The 20,203-nt window shown below is 42.8% G+C and overlaps 1 protein-coding gene across 8 annotated transcripts in view; it reads right to left on the bottom strand.

The window, feature by feature from the left end:
• Nucleotides 1–20,203, bottom strand: part of MCTP1 (multiple C2 and transmembrane domain containing 1) — a 1,157,412-nt gene that overhangs the window by 13,156 nt on the left and 1,124,053 nt on the right. For all 8 annotated transcript variants that reach the window (XM_073678366.1, XM_073678374.1, XM_073678380.1 and 5 more), the window contains 2 exons: nt 8,370–8,479; nt 2,817–2,926 (listed from right to left, as the gene is read on the bottom strand). In XM_073678366.1, the coding sequence (XP_073534467.1) occupies nt 2,817–2,926; nt 8,370–8,479 (220 nt within the window). The remainder of the gene's footprint in view (nt 1–2,816; nt 2,927–8,369; nt 8,480–20,203) is intronic.

Here is a 20,203-nt window from a genome sequence, read left to right as displayed (position 1 = left end):
GCCTTTACTGGCCACCAAGACAATGTAGTATAGTAATAGGATGAAAAAATGGAACAATCTCACCGGTCCTGTAGGATGGGTTGTCCTATCCGTGGCTCCTCAAGTCACTCAGGATAGTGCTCATTTTCAGACTCTATTAGACCCTGTCGCATTGGCTGACCCTAGGAACCCAAAACTCCTGCCCTTACAAGGGCAGTCCACAGCTGACCCTAAATTGCTAGTGACTTGAGGAGCCACAGATAGGATGACCCATCCTACAGGACCGGTGAGATTGTTCCATTTTTCATCCTATTACTATACTGTATTGTCTTGGTGGCCAGCAAAGGCCATATGTTAGCCCTGCGGAGGCAGTATGATGTAGTGTAAAGGATTGATGAATTTTGCCTTGTTGAAACTGGTTGACCACTGTTGTTGTTTTTCCTATACAGGGATAAGTGTTCTTTTGCATTTTTGTATTATACTGTATGTGTTTTCTGTGTGTGTTGTATACTATTTTGGTACTTTTTAATGAATTTAGTAAAAGTTATATTTTAATTCTGCTTGATTGCTGCATCTATATTGACTAGCCTTGAAGCTTTTTTGTATTTATTGCTTCTACCATTGATGACTACCTCCTGAAACCAAAGGAAGGTCACCGTATTGCCTGCAGATCAGAACAGTACAAAAGCATTGTACAGTGCCATCTGTACAATGTGCACGGCCAATTTTTTGTACCATACTTTAACTTTTTGCATGGCACTTTATGGTTTGAGGATCTGATCTGAGAGATCTTCACCCCCATGAACTTATTAGAATCCAGGATACAATCTGGCTTTGGGACTTCTGTTGTGGTACTGTGTATGTGGTCAAGATAAGGACATCCCTCTTTCTCTTTTGTTGTGGTACCTCGGACAGTCACAAGGGAGCTGTTATACTAGTGTATGGTGGTCAAGATAAGGACATCCCTCTTGTCTTTATACTTGACCACCAGCATGCTGTCGCTGCATTGGGCTCTGCTGTCGCCCTTTCTCAGTAGTTGCAGCTTAGAGAGGCGCCTTTGATTTTTTCGCACGGTGCCGCATGCAACTGTACCTCTAACAGAGAGGGTCTTGATGTGTTGTATGCTGGTTTAAAAGTTATCTAGGTAGAAGTGATAACCCTTAACCAGCCGTGGGTGCAACAATTCCCACACAATTTTCCCACTCACCCCCAGGACAGGGGAGCATTCAGGGTGGTCTTTGTGGGTGCCCTTCCTTTTTTAGATCCTAAATCTGTGGGTGTATCCTGAGCTAATCACGCACAGCGTGTACAGTTTAATTCTGTACCTTTCCCTCTTACTGGGCCGGTATTGTCGGAATTTTAGCCTCCCATTGAAATGAACCAGAGATTCATCTATAGCGATGTCCCTTTGTGGGTTGTACGCCTCAGAAAATGTTTTGCTGAAATGGTCAATTACTGGTCGAATTTTATATAGATGATCAAAGTTGGGATCGTCTCGGGGAGGACACTGCACATTATCACTATAATACAAAAATGTTTGGATTGCTTTAAATTGTGTCCTTGTCATAGCCATAGGAAATACCGGTGTGGTGTAGAGAATATCAGTACTCCAGTATTGCCCAGTTTTGACTATGCCCATATGCAGCACAGGGGTCCATCTGGTGTATGATGATGTGGGATTTTGGGTGAAAAATGTATGGACATACAAATTTGTCTGGGTCACCATAATTTATTATTTCCTCGCTGAAAAAAATTTGTAAAAGTAAATTTCAGTGAGGCCTGTAGCATCAAATTGGATTCCTGAGCTGCCCAAGAACTCCAAAATAACAGGCTGATAATTTTCTGGGGGTGGAGTTTATATGGGATCGATTGCTGTAGGGGGCGCATGGGTCCTAGGATGCCTTTCTGGGGGTCCCTCCTCACTAGATGAGGAGGAGGAAGAGAAATAGAGGAATATGGGATCTTCCTCACTGCCTGAATCTGTATCGAAGGCAATGAAAGTGTATGTGTCCTCTGGTCTTCTTGACGAATGGGACATTTTTATTTTATTTTTGAAAACAATGGGGATGTGAGTGTAAGCGCTGCTTTTACACGTGTATTGTGTGGGTCTTTATAAAAAGTAGAGAGAGAAAACGTAGAGAAAAAAAAAATATGTACAGTACAGACCAAAAGTTTGGACACACATTCTCATTTAAAGATTTTTCTGCATTTTCATGACTATGAAAATTTTACATTCACACTGAAGGCATCAAAACTATGAATTAACACATGTGGAATTATATACTTAACAAAAAAGTGTGAAACAACTGAAAATATATCTTATATTCTAGGTTCTTCAAAGTAGCCACTTTTTGCTTTGATGAGCTTGTGTTAATTCATAGTTTTGATGCCTTCATTGTGAATGTACAATTTTCATAGTCATGAAAATACAGAAAAATCTTTAAATGAGAAGGTGTGTCTAAACTTTTCGTCTGTATTGTATATGCACTTCACTTTGCGGGAAAGCACTTCCCGCAGTGCCGTATATATGTAGTCGTGAAGGGGTTAAAGGATATGGCCACATTTGGGGACAATTTTGCCGCAACAGCCAAGTAAAGTCTAGTTTGATATATTTTATCAGACTGCAGCCACGGCCAAAACGTTGGTGAAAGGAGACACCTCTTTAATAATATTGTTTAGTATAATAGACAAAATTTCCATTTAGTTATAGGCAGGTGGTGTTTTTTTCTGCCCTTTCTTTGAATCATAGACGTTCCAGCTGCCGATTCTATCAGTCATTCTCTTATAAAACACTTATCACTGAGCGGCATCAATAGCTCAAACAATCTGTTACCTACCCCACAGAAGAACGATGTATCTGAGCGGGATAAAATATAGCACTGCCGTAAGCACACAAAGGGTGATAATTGCCAGCCAGGTTAAGAATGGGACCGTCCAGTTGAACGTGCTACATGGAAAAAAATGGCATGAGTCACACGGCTAATCCTCTCATATATCTAATAAAAGACATAACAAATAAAGTGTGCACAACTAAACGAGACATGTAGGCATATTACTCTTCATTCCCTCCTCCTGGATGTGCACGAGAGGAAATGCAGAGATAAATGGTGCCAAATAAATTGTATCTCAACAGCATTGCAGACAATGGCACCTATTAATCACTGCTCAATATCCAATAAGTCACTTACTAGAAATAATACACTTAACTGGGAATATCGACCGTCGAGCTCTTCATCATGAATAATAACATTCTATCATGTCTTCATACAGCAGCAAATGTATATGTGTATAAATCAACCATCTCATCCACAGTCCTATTAATATATTGGCTGTACTGGAGCCATATACAATAACCGATAGAGAATGGGAATTTTATATACACTGTTAGCATAAAACATGCATTATTAACCAAATCTGATCAGAGACAACTAAATTAAAATTGGACATTAGTCAATATGTGAAAATGAGCCTTTCAAATTACATTAGTTGTATAGTCACTGATTGTAAAATCTAAAACTTTCCTTTGTTATCAGAGCTTTTTGCTGCTGTTGACAGATTGACAGTTATTTTTGCTAATTACTTTTAGTGCTTATCAGTGTTCTGCTGTAAAAGTTTAGAGTCATTTTCACTTTAGTACCACTTGGATCATTCAAGAGGTTGTCTCTCGAATAAAATACATTTTAATCAATACATCTTGCAATAATAAAAAGTTCCACAATTGGATGTGTTAAAAAATGTTCCTGTGCTGAGATAATCTTATAAGTGTGCCCCTGATATGTTCTGTCTTATGAGCTGTGTACACTAGATCTCCTACATCACTAACTTAATTTATGATGAGCTTAGAAGATTGGAGACAAGGCAGTAACACTCGCTCCTGTGATAAAAAAGGCAGGAAATGTGTTGCCTGAAAATGTAGCAGCTGTGAGCCCCTGCTGTTGACTTAAACTTTCTCCACTGACCTGGACCTGTGGTATGTGCCAACTAGTGTTGAGCATTCCGATACCGCGAATATCGGCCGATACCTGATATTACAGTATCGGAGTTCCGATACTGAGTTCCGATATTTTAACAATATCGAATACCGGAATCGGAAGTTCATATAATGCCTGCGCTCTGCAGTGTCTCTCAAGGATGACAAGCTGGATGGCAGCGCTCAGCTGCGATGCAGCCTGTCATCAGAATGCCATCCCAGCGTGAGAGAATTCTCCTGATTGTTTAAAAGCCGGCGGGCGGTAAAAAGCCGGCGGGCGGTTAAAAGCCACCGGCTTTTAAACAATCACACAGCCCCATACTGCTTCCCCGCAGCCTCCCACCCCGATCCTGCGCTCCCCCCGCCACCTCACATCCCGATCGTAAGTTAGAACCGGGCGGGGAGCACAGCACCAAGGAGCGGGGAGTGAAGGACCCGGGCGGGGAAGCCGGCAGTGAAAAGACTTCACCGCCGGCTTTCCCGTTCTGTGCTGCGCTTTCCCGCCAGTTATTTCAAATGAACAGCTGAGGTATCAGGTGATGCTGATCAGCTGTTCATTTGAAGTCGCCGCGGTGCCCTCAGAGGGTTCATGTGAGTTCACGCTTGACTGCATTGCATGAACTCACATGAACTTTCCCACGGCCGCACAGGTCAGCCACACCTCGTAGACCATCAGACCCGTCATGATTGGTGTGTGCAGGTGTCTGTGCGATGTCTGCGTGCACTACTACTCCCATCGGCCTATGTCTGTCCCCCGTCCACTCGTGCCAGCAGGATCAGCTTGATGGGAGCAGTAGTTCCCATCAGCCTGATCTTGCTATTTAAACTGCCCCATGTGTTATTTTTGCCCCTATACGTGTTTTTTTAGGCCCCCATATTTTTTTGTTTGTTTTTGGTCCCCAATAAATTTTAAATACATTTCGTTGGTGGCCAGTGGTTACCTAAAATAAATTAGTTTATACATTACCTGTCCCCGCCGATCGCCACCTAAAATAAAGTAAAAAATAAAAAACTACACCTATACTCACCTAGACACCTAATTCCCCGAAGCCATCGATCTCCTGTAATAAAATATAAAATAATAAACCACAACCTTATCCTTACCCCTCCGTAGTAGTCCACGAGTGTCCCACGAAGATCTCCAGTTTAGAGCAGCCACATAGAATGTGACCGCTCTGAACCGCTGCTAGAATGACGGGGCCGTAAAGCAGCCCCGTCATTGCATAAGCGGGTTCGCCGGAGTTCAGGCAGCGCTGCTCCGGTCAGCTCCTTTACAGCCCTGCTGTACCGTGAGAAATTCCCACGGTACAGCAGTGCCATAAAGGAGGTCTCCGGAGCTGCGCTGACTGAATGCACTCCGGTGACCTCAGTCAGTGGCTCCCGCTGCCGGGAGCGGACGTGTTCCCGGCAGTGTGAATTTCATGAAATAATTTAAGAAAAAAATACGTGGGGCTTCGCCCTATTTTTGTGTCCAGCCAGGTACAACTAGGCAGCTGGGGGCTGGAATCTGCAGCGCAGGGAGGCCCAAGCTTTCTGGGCCCCACCCGCTGCAAATTGCAGTCCGCAGCCACCCCGGAAAATGGCGCGTTCATAGAAGCGCCATCTTCTGGCGCTGTACCCAACTCATCCAGGGCCCTGGTGCGGTGGCTCACTGGGTAATAAAGGGGTTAGGGCCAGCTTGGCTTTATCAGCTGGCCCTAAGCCCGAAATTCATGGGGTCACGCCAATATTATACATGACCGCCATGAATTTCTAGTAAAGTATTTAAAAAAAAACACAACACCCAGAATAAAGTCCTTTAATTGAAATAAAGACACAATTCTTTATTGTTCTAAATTAAACCTTACTTACCATCACGCCCATTCCAGCTGAAGCCAACGATCTCCTGCAATAAAAGAAAAATAATAAAGCAACATCATCCTTACCTTTCGATGGTTCCCAGGACAGCTCCAGCTCTGCAAAATCGAGATGACAGGCTGGATCGCAGCCGAAAGCTGCCATCCAGCCTGTCATCCCGCGGACACTGAGAAGCGCAGGCATGCTTGCGCTCCTCAGTGTCAGGCTGTGACGGCATCCAGATGAGCCGAGTCTCTCACGCTCACCGCATGCGCAGGAGAACTCTCCCACGCTGTCAGTGACGTGCATGAGGTGAGTGGAGTTCATTGTCGGCTCAGCTGGATGCCGTCACAGTCAGACACTGAGGAGCGCAAGCATGCCTGCGCTTCTCAGTGTCCGCGGGATGACAGGCTGGATGGCAGCTTTCGGCTGCGATCCAGCCTGTCATCTCGATGTAGCAGAGCTGGAGCTGTCCTGGGAACCATTGAAAGGTAAGGATGATGTTGCTTTATTATTTTTCTTTTATTGCAGGAGATCGTTGGCTTCAGCTGGAATGGGCGTGATGGTAAGTATGGTTTAATTTAGAACAATAAAGAATTGTGTGTTTATTTCAATTAAAGGACTTTATTCTGGGTGTTTGTGTCTTTTTGTAACTTTGACTATGGGGTTAGTAATGGGGGTGTCTTATAAACGCCTCTCCATTACTAACCTGGGCTTGATGTCAGCTGGCATTATAAGCTGACATCAACCCCAGCCCTATTACCCCACTGCCACCGCTACAGGGCAGTGGGAAGAGCGAGGCTAAGTGCCAGAATTGGCGCATCCTATGGATGCGCCATTTCTGGGGCGGCTGACGGCTGGTGTTTCTAGCCTGGGAGGGGGCCAATATTCATGGCACCCTTCCTGGGCTATTAATATCAGCCCCCAGCTGTCTGCCTAGCCTTTGCTAGCTATTAAAATAGGGGGGACCCCCACGTCATTTTTTTGGGTGGGTCCCCCATTTTAATAGCTAGTAAAGGCTAGGTATTCAGCTGGGGGCTGATATTAGTAGCCTGGGAAGCTCCGTGGGTATTACCCTCTTCCCAGGCTTCAAACATCTGCCCCAGCTGTCTGCTTAACCTCCGCTAGAGACTAAAATTACGGGGAACCCCACGCCAATTTTTTTTTTAATAAATCCTTTATTTTAACACTAAATGACAAGTACAGTAACCAACACTATCACTGTACTTATTATATATGTGACTAACATGTTTCTATCTATCTAATCTATGTGTGATGCTCTATTCTTTCTATTGTAAATTGTCGGGTACCGCTGCTGAATTGTCGGCCGGCTTTTTTAAAGAGACGGTGCATGAAAACACTAATATTTTTTTAAATAAATCCTTTACACTAAATGACAAGTACAGTAAGCAACACTGTCACTGTACTTCATATATATGTGACTGACATGTTTCTATCTATCTAATCTATGTGTGAAGCTCTATTCTTTCTGTTCTAAATTGTCGGGTACCGGTGTATGCCGCTGCTGAATTGCCGGCTTTTCATGTTTCACTGTGAGCACTGTTCCCATCGATTTGGGCAACCACCTCCCCCAATACATTCTACATTATTGTTAGTTGTTTTCCTTCATGTAGAATTAACCTACAAGGAAAGAAAGGGTTTATTTTCATTCCGATATTTGTGTCCCATTGACTTGCATTGGTTTCCGGTATCGGAATCGGCGATATCCGATACTTTTTGGGTATCTGCCCGATCCAATCCGATCCGATATTTCCTGATATCGGAAGGTAACGCTCAACACTAGTGCCAACCATGAACTGGAGCAGCTCTGCATGTTCAGACACAGCCATTACACAGTACATAGCAGGGGCACATTTATAAGATTATCTCAGCACAGGACATCCAATTGTGGAACTTACTAGTAGTACAAGATTTATTAAAGAGGTGGTCCGAAACAAAATTTGATTGTATTCCTAAATCTCCATCTATTTAATGTCATAATCGTATCTTTTTTCTAATATATTTTAATAAAAAATTCCCTATCTTTCCCTCATTACGTTATCTACGGTAACTTATTATTTTTTTTTTTACTTTCACTTTGATAATGCATCGTTTGAGAATACTAGTGCAAGCTTGGATACTCAAACAAGTCATCATCAGGCCTCCGACCCCACCTAAACTAAGCGTCATCAGAGGTGTCTATTTCAGAGGCTGGGCTAGTCCCTGCTCTATTCAGTATGCGTTGGTTGTCAATTCTGACAGATGCTAAGTAGGATCTTGTCAGTTGTCACTGTGTACTGTTATCCTCAGTATACAGTGACAATTCGCTTTCTCGCCGGCTCAGATCAGAAGAGACGCGTTGGCAGAGTGCACTGTCATTGCACATTGTAAGAAAAGAATGAGTGAGCAGAGATCAGCGCTGCCCCTGCAAGTGACATCACTTGTATTGACCACATAATGTTCTAACTGTGAAAAACATGGATAGAGGACGTATGTGATTTTCGAATGCCTGTACCTAATTTAGAAGGTCCACTCTGTGGAAGGCTTGCCTGTGATAATGTCAGTAAGCACTGCGGATACTTACTTCTTTATCCTTTCGCCAATGGAAGCTACTTCATCAAGGACACCTTGGACACTGACGCAGACCTCCTGAATGGCATACAATTTATTCATAAAACCTTTCTTCTCACAGTCCTAAGAGAAAGAAAAATGAGGATCATTACCTAACTATATCACCCTACTCAATACATAGTGCTTAATGATTTACTACAAGGAAATAGTCATAAAATATCCTATATTATGATAGTAATTGCCGGAAGGGACACAGTCTGTAGGGAAGACCTTTGCAGCATGGTTGTATAGTTCTACTAAGGGTTGATTTTTTTTTTCTTTAGATATTGTGGACAGAAAACCTGCTTTTACATTTACTACACAAAGCATATTAGGTTGACACAATCTAGAATTATGAAAAACATAGAAACTTGACTGAAAAGTATTTCATTACTACCATAGTGCCTCCAATATACAATGCTGTAAAAAATATTGCCAGGACACCAGGGAAGATTGGATGGCTATTGATATAACAAAATGACTTTGTCAAGGATAACAGCTGAGAGATCATGCAGATCCCCCCGCTGCCACCAATTTGTCAAGGGAAACATCAGAGAGATCCCATAGATCCCACAGCTACCAATACGTTACCAATATATCAGGGAACAACACTCCGCTGCCTCCAATCGTAAGGGCAATTACGCAATTAACTGACGAGTGCTAGATGAGGCCATGGATGCTTTACCTACTAGGACAGTTATTGGTGAACTCATAGTGAGCGTTTAGTATGTACAACTCTGATTCCAAAGCATTGGAATATATACAGTGGCTTGCGAAAGTATTCACCCACCCACCACCCTCCTTGGCTTTTTACCTATTTTGTTACATTACAACCTGTGTTCATGATGTACAATACAAGGTTATATTGTGGTACTGTGTTAGCCAGAAAAATCGATGTAAATACTTTTATGTCCAAAAATGACAAAAATATACTTTTGTCATTTTTGGACATAAAAGTAGTTACATCAACCTGTGTTCAAAGATGTTTGTAATCCGAATTGTGTGTGATACATCAGCATTAAATAGTCTAAGTTGGTGAAGTGAGAAAATAAATTACATTTATGAGATCAAATAACTAAAAATTGGCATGTGCATATGTATTCACTCCTTTCACGATGAAGCCCCTAAAAATTTCTGGGCCAAGCAATTACCTTCATAAGTCACATGTTTAGTGAAAGGAAGTCCACCTGTGTGCAATCAAAGTGTCACATGGTCTGTCAGTATATGCACACCTTTTCTGAAAGGCCACAGAGGCTGCAACACCATTAAGCAAGAGGCACCACTAACCAAACACCATGAAGACCAAGGAGATCTCCAAACAAATCAGAGACAAAGTTAAGTACAAGTCAGGGTTGGGTTATAAAATAATACCTCAATCTTTAATGATCCCCTAGAGCACCATCAAATCCATTATCAGCAAATGGAAAGAACATGGCACCACAACAAACCTGCCAAGAGAGGGTCGCCCACCAAAACTCTCAGCCCGGGCACAGAGGGCATTAATCAGGGAGGCAGCACAGAAACCAAAGGTAACCCTAAAGGAGCTGCAGCGTTTCCAAGCAGAGACTGGAGCTTCTGTCCATATGCCCACAATAAGCTGTACACTGCATAGAGGTGGTCTTTATGGAAGACTGGATAGAAAAGAAGACTTTACACACAAAAACTGTTAGGCTCATTTTGAGCTTGCCAAAAGATATGAGAGAGACTCCCCAAATGTATGGAGGAAGGTGCTGTGGTCAGATGAAACCAAAATTGAACTTTTTGGTCACCAAGGTAAATGCTATGTCTGATGCCAAATCAACACAGCTCATCACCCCAGGAACATCATTCCCACAGTGAAACATGGTGGTGGCAGCATCATGCTGTGGACATGTTTTTCCGCAGCAGAGACAGAGAAAATGGTCTGAGTCGAGGAGAAGACGGATGGTGCGAAATACAGGGATATTTTTGAGCAAAACCTGTTTCAGTCTGGCAGTGATTTGAGACTGGGGCGGAGGTTCACCATCCAACAAGACAATGACCCAAAGTATACTGCAAATGGCAACACCCGAGTGGTTAAAGGGGAAACGTGTAAATGTTTTGGAGTGGCCTAATCAAAGCCCAGACCTTAATTCAATTGAGAATCTGTGGTCAGACTTGAAGATTACTGTTCACCAGAGGAAACCATCTAACTTGAAGCGCTGGAGAAGTTTTGCCTTGAGGAATGGGCAAAAAATCCCAATGCAAGATGTGGAAAGCATGTAGAAACTTATCCAAAGCGATTTGCAGCTGTAATTGCCACAAAAGGAGGCTCTACAAAGTACTGACTTTAGGGGGTGAATAGTTATGCACACTTAAGTTTTCAGTTATTTCGTCCTATTTGTTGTCTGCTTCACAATAAATAGAAAACCAAATGTTCACAGTTGTAGGCATGTTCTTTACATGAACTCATGCAAACACTCAAAAGAAACTGTGAAATTCCAGGTTTTAAGGTAGCAAAACACATAAAATGCCAAGGGGGTGAATACTTTTGCAAGCCACTGTATATAAATAAATAAATATATATATATATATATATATATATATACCTTGATACGGTCACTGCCAAACTCCACAATAACAAAAGGAACCAGCTGCCACCACTTATCGTTTATACAGTTTGATTGGTCACCCGTTACAGACAGTATATTGCTTCAGGAGCGCAGTTTATAGAGCAGAGGAACAAAGCTATTACATTTTATATATTTAATCCAAAAAGTAGGCACTGTTTATAAAAATATACAAATATGTTACATAATGGACAAAACAATACAGTATAAACAATTGCATAAAATAAAAAGGATAAACAGAAGAAATGCACTAAACTTGATGTTGCAGGGTTGGCTACAGCTTTTATGAAGGGGAGCTCTTCATTCTTGGAAACAGACAAAACTACAGTGAACTGTATCTCCCAAGACTGACAAAGATTATAGTTTGGTATTTGCTTTAATTAACACAAGTAATCGCAAATTCCACAATATTTTCATCCCTGGAGGTCCCAGGCAAGAGATATTACTGTCATGTTTCCTATCACGATTTTACCTTTCTATATAAAGGAAACATGGCATGGATAGCATCATCCATCTGCCTGATATTAATTTCAAAAGTGCTCTTTCAACTGCTCAGTGACGTAAGACAATGCGTTACGTTCGCCACTTCATCAAGACCCTGAAAATATGTCTTTCGTAACTGTAAGACCCTGGGTGTTCATAAAAAGCCACATCAGTCTGTTTGCAATTCTGTGCAGAAATGGAGGCAAGGGCCATAAATCTGTCAACTCCCGTATTTTTAGACGAACTGGGGATGGGACTCGCGTCTGCTATCCATCAGATATCAACTATAATTACCTCTCCACAGCAGAAAAGGTCATGTAGTCATTAATACAGTGCTACCCTTGCTTTAGTACTCACTATGATAACTATGAGAACTTGATAGATTTTTACAATTCATATTTTTTTTTATTGTTTTGGTATGTTTTATATGCTCCTACCAAAACGGAAACACTACTACTATGCTATATTAGGCCTCATTCAGACCCCGTTTTCGTGTACAAGTGCTGTGTTTTTCACAGAGAGCTATTGTACCAGTATGATAGTCTATGGGGTTATTTACACGTCTGTGATTTTCTTGCGAACTGAGCGATCCACAAAAAATTGCAGAGACATGTCCGATTTTGATATGAGGGTTGGATCAAAATCGGCAATGCAAGTTTATTTGTCCGTGAAAAAATTGGACCCACATTCGGATGTCAACTGAGTGTAGTCCAATTTTCACAAACTGTCATACAGGAGAAGGTGAAGAATTTTTTTTTCTTTTTGTCTACGTATGAGAAAAACAGATGACAGTCTGATCAAAATAATTGGTCTGTTTTTCGCATACTTAAAAAAAAAACGGACATCTGCATGATGCCCTATCAAGAGTTTCACTTTTGATACTTGATCCCAGCACTGAATATTCTCCAAACATCCAAGTGTTTTGGTTTTACCAATTTGGGATAAGCACTGGCCCATTTAAATCCCAGACAGTGCCTTTAAAAATGTACAGTACAGACCAAAAGTTTGGACACACCTTCTCATTTAAAGATTTTTCTGTATTTACATGACTATGAAAATTGTACATTCACACTGAAGGCATCAAAACTATGAATTAACACATGTGGAATTATATACTTAACCAAAAAGTGTGAAACAACTGAAAATATGTCTTATATTCTAGGTTCTTCAAAGTAGCCACCTTTTGCTTTGATCACTGCTTTGCACACTCTTGGCATTCTCTTGATGAGCTTCAAGAGGTAGTCACTGGAAATGGTCTTCCAACAATCTTGAAGGAGTTCCCAGAGATGCTTAGCACTTGTTGGCCCTTTTGCCTTCACTCTGCGGTCCAGCTCACCCCAAACCATCTCGATTGGGTTCAGGTCTGGTGACTGTGGAGGCCAGGTCATCTGGCGTAGCACCCCATCACTCTCCTTGTTGGTCAAATAGCCCTTACACAGCCTGGAGGTGTGTTTAGGGTCATTGTCCTGTTGAAAAATAAATGATGGTCCAACTAAACGCAAACCAGATGGAATAGCATGCCGCTGCAAGATGCTGTGGTAGCCATGCTGGTTCAGTATGCCTTCAATTTCGAATAAATCCCCAACAGTGTCACCAGCAAAGCACCCCCACACCATCACACCTCCTCCTCCATGCTTCACAGTGGGAACCAGGCATGTAGAGTCTATCCGTTCACCTTTTCTGCGTCGCACAAAGACACGGTGGTTGGAACCAAAGATCTCAAATTTGGACTCATCAGACCAAAGCACAGATTTCCACTGGTCTAATGTCCATTCCTTGTGTTCTTTAGCCCAAACAAGTCTCTTCTGCTTGTTGCCTGTCTTTAGCAGTGGTTTCCTAGCAGCTATTTTACCATGAAGGCCTGGTGCACAAAGTCTCCTCTTAACAGTTGTGAAGAGATGTGTCTGCTGCTAGAACTCTAGTAATGATGGCCACTTGTTTTTCTTTACTTAGCTGCTTTTTTCTTGCCATAATACAAATTCTAACAGTCTATTCAGTAGGACTATCAGCTGTGTATCCACCTGACTTCTGCACAACACAACTGATGGTCCCAACCCCATTTATAAGGCAAGAAATCCCACTTATTAAACCTGAAACGGCACACCTGTGAAGTGAAAATCATTTCCGGTGACTATCTCTTGAAGCTCATCAAGAGAATGCCAAGAGTGTGCAAAGCAGTCATCAAAGCAAAAGGTGGCTACTTTGAAGAACGTAGAATATAAGACATATTTTCAGTTGTTTCACACTTTTTTGTTAAGTATATAATTACACATGTGTTAATTCATAGTTTTGATGCCTTCAGTGTGAATGGACAATTTTCATAGTCATGAAAAAACAGAAAAATCTTTAAATGAGAAGGTGTGTCCAAACTTTTGGTCTGTACTGTATATCCCGTGAACCTTTCCTCATTTTTTCATATTACAGCCACATACCTAAATGTATTTTAGTGGGATTTTATGTGATATGCTAACAAAGTAGAAATAAGTTGCGAAATGTAAAGGAAATGATACATGGTTTTCTAAATGTTTCAAAAATATAAATCTGAAAACTGTGTCCTGCATTTGTATTCAGCAGCCTAAGTCAATACTTTGTAGGACCACCTTTTGCTAAAATTACTGCTGCAAGTCTTTTGGGGTCTGCCTCTACCAGCGTTGCACATCTAGAGGGTGAAATCTTGCCCATTCTTCTTCGCAAACTAGCTCTAGCTCAGTGAGATTGGATGGAAGTGTCTGAACAGCAATTTTCAAGTCTTACCACTGATTCTCAATGGGATTTAGGTATGGACTTTAACTGGGCCATTCAATCACATGAATATGTTTTGATCTAAACCATTCCATAGTAGCTCTGACTGTTATGATCTGCAACAAGTACTAAGGAAAGATAGGGGAAAGCTGTCCCTACAGTAAGACTAAGCTGAATCCCTATGATGTAGCAGGCTGCCTGTTCCAAGTGAACAGACCCGCCTTAGTCCTCGGCTAGTCTGAACGAAGACCTATAGCATAAGGAGAGGGGTCTCTAAAAGAACTAAGGACTGGGACAAAAATGGGACACCTCCTAAACAGAGAAGTTGTTGCAGAACACAAAAAGACAAACAGACAAAAAGTTACTAGAGGTCCCAGAAGGACCAAACGAACTGACAGAGAAAGGCACAGAAGCACCTGGCTAGAGAAACAGTCAAACACTGAAGTCCAGCACAGCCAGAAGGGCAGAGCTGGAATATAAAGGCAGGTGGTCACGTGACCGCAAAACACAAGATGGAAAAACAAACAGGAACACTGACAGTATGTTTAGGGTCATTGTCTTGCTGGAAGGAGAACCTATGACCCAGTCTAAAGTCTTTTTCAGCATCTAACAGGTTGTCCTCCAGAATTGCCCTGTAATTAGCTCCATCCATCTTCTCATCAACTCTAATCAGTTTTCTTATCCCTGCAAAAGAAAAGCAGCCCCACAGCATGATGCTGCCACCACCATGTTTGAAAGTGGGACTGGTGTTTTCAGGGTGATATGCAATGTTGTACTTTGGTCTCATCTGACAAGAACACCATCTTCTACATGCTAGTTGGGTTCCATACATGACTTGCAAAATGAAAATGGGACTTCTTATGGCTTGCTTTCAAAAATGGCTTTTTTCTTGTCACTTTTCCATAAAGGCCAGATTGCCAGATTTGTGGAGTATACGACTAAGGCCTCATCGACTCATCAGTATTTTTGCATCAGTGGTTCATCAGTATTTGTATGCCAAAACTAGGAGTGTCTCCAAAACACAGAATAGGTATCCATCTTTCAATTATAGTTTTTCTCTGTAAGTTCCACTCCTGGTTTTAGAATACAAACACTGATGCAAAATACTGATGTGTGAATGAGGCCTAAAGCTACGATCCCATGATGAATTTTTGATGAGTTTTTGATGTTGCAGATTTTCTGCACCATTTCTGCACCCATTAGGTAAAATAGGTTACTTGCATTTTTTTCAAAAATACACAGCATAAAAAACTCACCAAAAACTCATCATAGAAACGAAGCCTAATAGTTGTTCTGTGGACAGATTCTCCCACCTGAGCTGTGGATCTCTGCAGCTCTTCCAGAACGACAATGCCCCTCTTGGCTGTTTCTCTAACTAGTGCTCTCTTAGCTTAAGATGTCAGTTTTGGTGGACCACCATGTCTTGGTAGTTTGAAGTTGTGCCATGCTCCTTTCATTTGTGGGTGATGGATTGAACAGTGCTATATGTTCAGAGCTTGAGCTACTTTTTTATAACCTAACCCTGCTTTACTCTTCTCCACAACTTTATCCCTGACCTGTCTGGTGTGTTCCTTCGTTTTCATGATGCGGTTTGCTTTCTAATGTTTTCAGACAAACCTATGAGGCCTTCACAGAATAACTGTAATGCACACGCCCGGGCTGAGTGGCGTGTGCGTGTATTTGTAGTGATTCCACTGGACCGTGCCGGAGAGTGAATGCCTGGGGGGGCGTAACTAAGTATCCACCCGATCCGACCAGGGTCGCACGACGGCATACGACGCCAGTGCACCAAGGAGGAACCGAGCAGAGGGACCAGGTGCTACTCCAGGACAGACCCTGGACACGGCTGTTGACCCACACAGGAGAATACAGGAACAGGCAGGTTAGGCTGGCACACAGACTGCTGGGTATAGGCAGACACGGCTGGTATGCAGACTGGCAGATGCTGGTAAGCACGACTGGTATGCAGGCAGGGAGGTACTGGCAGGTACGACAGGTTGGAGCACCGAGTGGATAGGACCCAGTACAGACTGGGACTCAGGAACAGAACCACAGATGCGGTGGACAAACACAGCAGAGTGAGGCCGCCCAGAGCGGCGAGCAAGAGCAGAACAAGACGAGACCACCTGGAGCAGTGAGCGAGAGAAGAGCAGGACGAGACTGCCGGAGCGGCGAGCAAAGGGTCAGAGCAGAGCGAGACTGCCGGAGCGGCGAGCAAAGGGTCAGAGCAGAGCGAGACTGCCGGAGCGGCGAGCAAAGGGTCAGAGCAGAGCGAGACTGCCTGAGCGGCGAGCAAAGGGTCAGAGCAGAGAGAGACTGCCGGAGCGGCGAGCAAAGGGTCAGAGCAGAGCGAGACTGCCGGAGCGGCGAGCAAAGGGTCAGAGCAGAGCGAGACTGCCGGAGCAGCGAGCAAAGGGTCAGAGCAGAGCGAGACTGCCGGAGCAGCGAGCAAAGGGTCAGAGCAGAGCGAGACTGCCGGAGCAGCGAGCAAAGGGTCAGAGCAGAGCGAGACTGCCGGAGCAGCGAGCAAAGGGTCAGAGCACAGCGAGACTGCCGGAGCAGCGAGCAAAGGGTCAGAGCAGAGCGAGACTGCCGGAGCAGCGAGCAAAGGGTCAGAGCAGAGCGAGACTGCCGGAGCAGCGAGCAAAGGGTCAGAGCAGAGCGAGACTGCCGGAGCAGCGAGCAAAGGGTCAGAGCAGAGCGGAAACCGCAGGAGCGGTGAGCAAGGCAGAGCAGAGCGGAAACCGCAGGAGCGGTGAGCAAGACAGAGGAGAGCGGAAACCGCAGGAGAGGTGAGCAAGGCAGAGCAGAGCGGAAACCGCAGGAGCGGTGAGCAAGGCAGAGCAGAGCGGAAACCGCAGGAGCGGTGAGCAAGGCAGAGCAGAGGGGACAGGGCTCTGTTCACACGGAACAGACTGGAAGGGAGAGGCAGAACCAGGTACACACAAGATACTTGCAAAGAAGTAGCGAGTGGACTCTAAACTCACAAACGGGAGTACAGGGACAACGAGTAGGAGTTAGGTACGGGATCAGATTCTGCAGGAAAAGGGAAGGTACGAACATAGAGAAAAACAGGTAACAGGCTAGGAGAGTATTCAGACAAGAACAGACACAACAGCAAGATACAGGAGCGGTTCTAGGTATGCGGCCCCTAGAAGGCGGAACGAACAGGCTAGGAGCGTGTTCAGACAGGAACAGGCAAGATACAGGAACGGGTCTAGGTATGCGGCCCCTAGAAGGCGGAAAGAACAGGCTAGGAGCGTGTTCACACTGGCCTGGAAATACAGCCTCCAGGATAGGCAGGAGACAACAGGCTAGAAGATAGTTCAGACAGGACACAGTTCAGACACGGGAACTGATACCGCAAGGCAGGAAACATAGACAGGACCTGGCACATCAGTGATAAGAAGCCAACTGAGAGAACACAATGCTCAGGCAAGGATTCCAGGAAGGAGCTGGGTTAAATACCAGGTGACAGACAGCAATAGGCTGAGGACGCACAAGGGGTGTGCCTGCAGCAGCTACAAGAAGCAGGAAGTGATCGGACGCCGCCCTTAAGCAGCAGAAACAGAGGCAAGCAGACAGCAGGGAGGGAAGCCAGGCTAGCAGACTGGACAGGAGATCAAGTGCGCGCTCTTGCACAATGGGAGATGGACCACTATGCAAGGACGCCGCCAGGTATGTTACAATAACTGTGGTTATACTGAGGCTATGTTACACACAGGTGGAGTTAATACAAATGCACATCACAATTTTCAGTTTTCTATTTTTAAAATAATTAGAAAACCAGGTATCATTTCTTTTACACTTCACAAATACTTGCTACTTTGTGTTGGTATATCACATTAAATCCCAATAAAATATATTTAAGTTTGTAGATGTAATGTGAAAAATTGTGGAAAAGTTCATGGGGCATGAATACTTTTTCAAGGCCCTGTATATGTGGAGTTTCTTGCTTTTTGTGAACACATGAAAAAAAATCTGTAGCTTGTGTTCCTGAGACATTTTGTGAACACAAGAGCATTATATATCTGGATGCTGTCCATATGTAAAACTGACAGAACACAGACAGTACATACACCAATGCAAGTTAATGGGTTAGTTTATATAAATCTTTTGGGTCCGTGTAAAAAAATCGCAGCATGCACTTCTCTAATCCATTATTCGCATCAGATTCACCCATTAAACTCAAGGGGTGTTAAAAAATGCATGCCATATGGACACTATCCATATGGCATCCTTTTTTTATTACAGGTCCAGTGCCATTATCAACATAGAACATAGAAAGCTGTATTTGGATTTATATAATTTTTCAATTGTTGATGTGTAAAGACGAATGACAATACTGTTGAAAAATACCATATATATTTTTTCTAGATGGAAAACAGATGATAATACATGTGGGCATCTGAACTTGTCCTAATGCCCCTTATAAAAGACAAATGGCTCGATTCATCATTTTTCTTAGTTTGATTTGTATTCATTGATGTTTTTTGAACCAAACTCTTCAGAATGGTGCGCATGGTTTGTGAATTTTACACAAAATCAACAATGCTCTTTATTTTATCTTTATCCTTTTATGATTTTTTAGTGCAAAAAGTCCCAATTTTTAGGTACAATTATGCAAAATTTTAGCAAAATTTTTTAGTAGCACATAAAATCACTTCGGGGGGAGGGTAGACTGGAGTACATTTGCACCAAAATTTTGCAACTTTTTAAAAGTCAAAATAAGACAAAAACATCTTGAAAGTCAAAAGAAAATGAATAACAAAAAAACCTAACAAGCGAGCACATATAATATAGACTAAAAAAGGCACAAATTAAAAGAAGAATAATGTATAAATGAAAAACAGGTGAAAACAACAAAAAAAAACTACCCTAAAAAAGGTGCAAATGCAATAAGGAGCCGGGTCCTCTATTTTGGCAGCTAGAAAAGTGTTCAGAAATCAGGACCTTTATGACATATTGATGAATCTGACCTATTAGGCTGGGGTCGCGTGCGTTGAGCGCGAGGATGGGCTTGATTATGCTAATGACTCTCGGATCAAACTCTGATAAGAGTTTGAGCCGAGTGTCAGCTTACTGTGATCAGATTCTGTTGCAAGAGAATCGTATCACAGGTGCGGAGAAGATGGAGAACTTAATTTCTCCATCTTCTCCATTGTCTGTGTCCACATAAATCTGTCCGCAGTCCAATGTTTTCCACGCACCCATAGACTTGCATGGGTGAGCATGCTCCGATTTGCGTAGCCACTCACAGCATGTTGCAATTTTTTTTTCATGCTGAATCGGCAGATCTACAGTGCCCCATAGTATAATATTGGTCTGAGTGCTATAAGATAAGACATTGTATAGCACTCTGTCATGTCATACACCAGTGTGAGTGAATCCTTAGAGATTTATCAAAACTAGTGCAAGGGGAAAAAAAAAGTGGAATTGGCTGTTATGAGAAACTGCTTACTTTCCTTTGCACTGGTTTTGATATGTACAACCCCACTAGGAAAAAACTGTAGATAATAAGCCCTTGTTCAGACATCAGTTTTTAATGTACAAGTTCTGTCTGTGTTTTTAATAGATAGAATTCATACCCATTACAGTCTATGGGGCTGCTCACCTGTCCATGTATGTTTGCAGATGGAATGATCAGCACCAAAACACGAAGACATTTACAATTTAATTCTGAGTCAAGGATCAAATTTGTCAAGGCAAGTCTACGGGTCCTCAAAAAAGAAAAAATCAGACAGAACTCGAATGCCATCCGTGTGCTGTCCGATTTTCATATTTGATTGAGAAAACTTCTCAAATGCAAAAAAAAAATGAAACACTGATGGTAAAAACTTACACAATGATCAAACACTGATGAAAATTGGTCCTTTTTTGTGTGGGAGAAAAATGAATGATGTCTGAATGAGCCCTTATTGTGTATGTATTTTAAAAGTTGTGCGAATTTCAACGTAAAGAAATTAGAAATGACCACAACTTTTGCCAAAATTTT

The sequence above is a fragment of the Phyllobates terribilis genome, unplaced genomic scaffold, assembly GCF_046119375.1.
Source record: "Phyllobates terribilis strain yellow unplaced genomic scaffold, ASM4611937v1 Scaffold_1__5_contigs__length_1240528914, whole genome shotgun sequence".
Classification (NCBI taxonomy): Eukaryota; Metazoa; Chordata; class Amphibia; order Anura; family Dendrobatidae; genus Phyllobates; species Phyllobates terribilis.
This window is presented reverse-complemented; position numbering and strand designations above follow the sequence as displayed.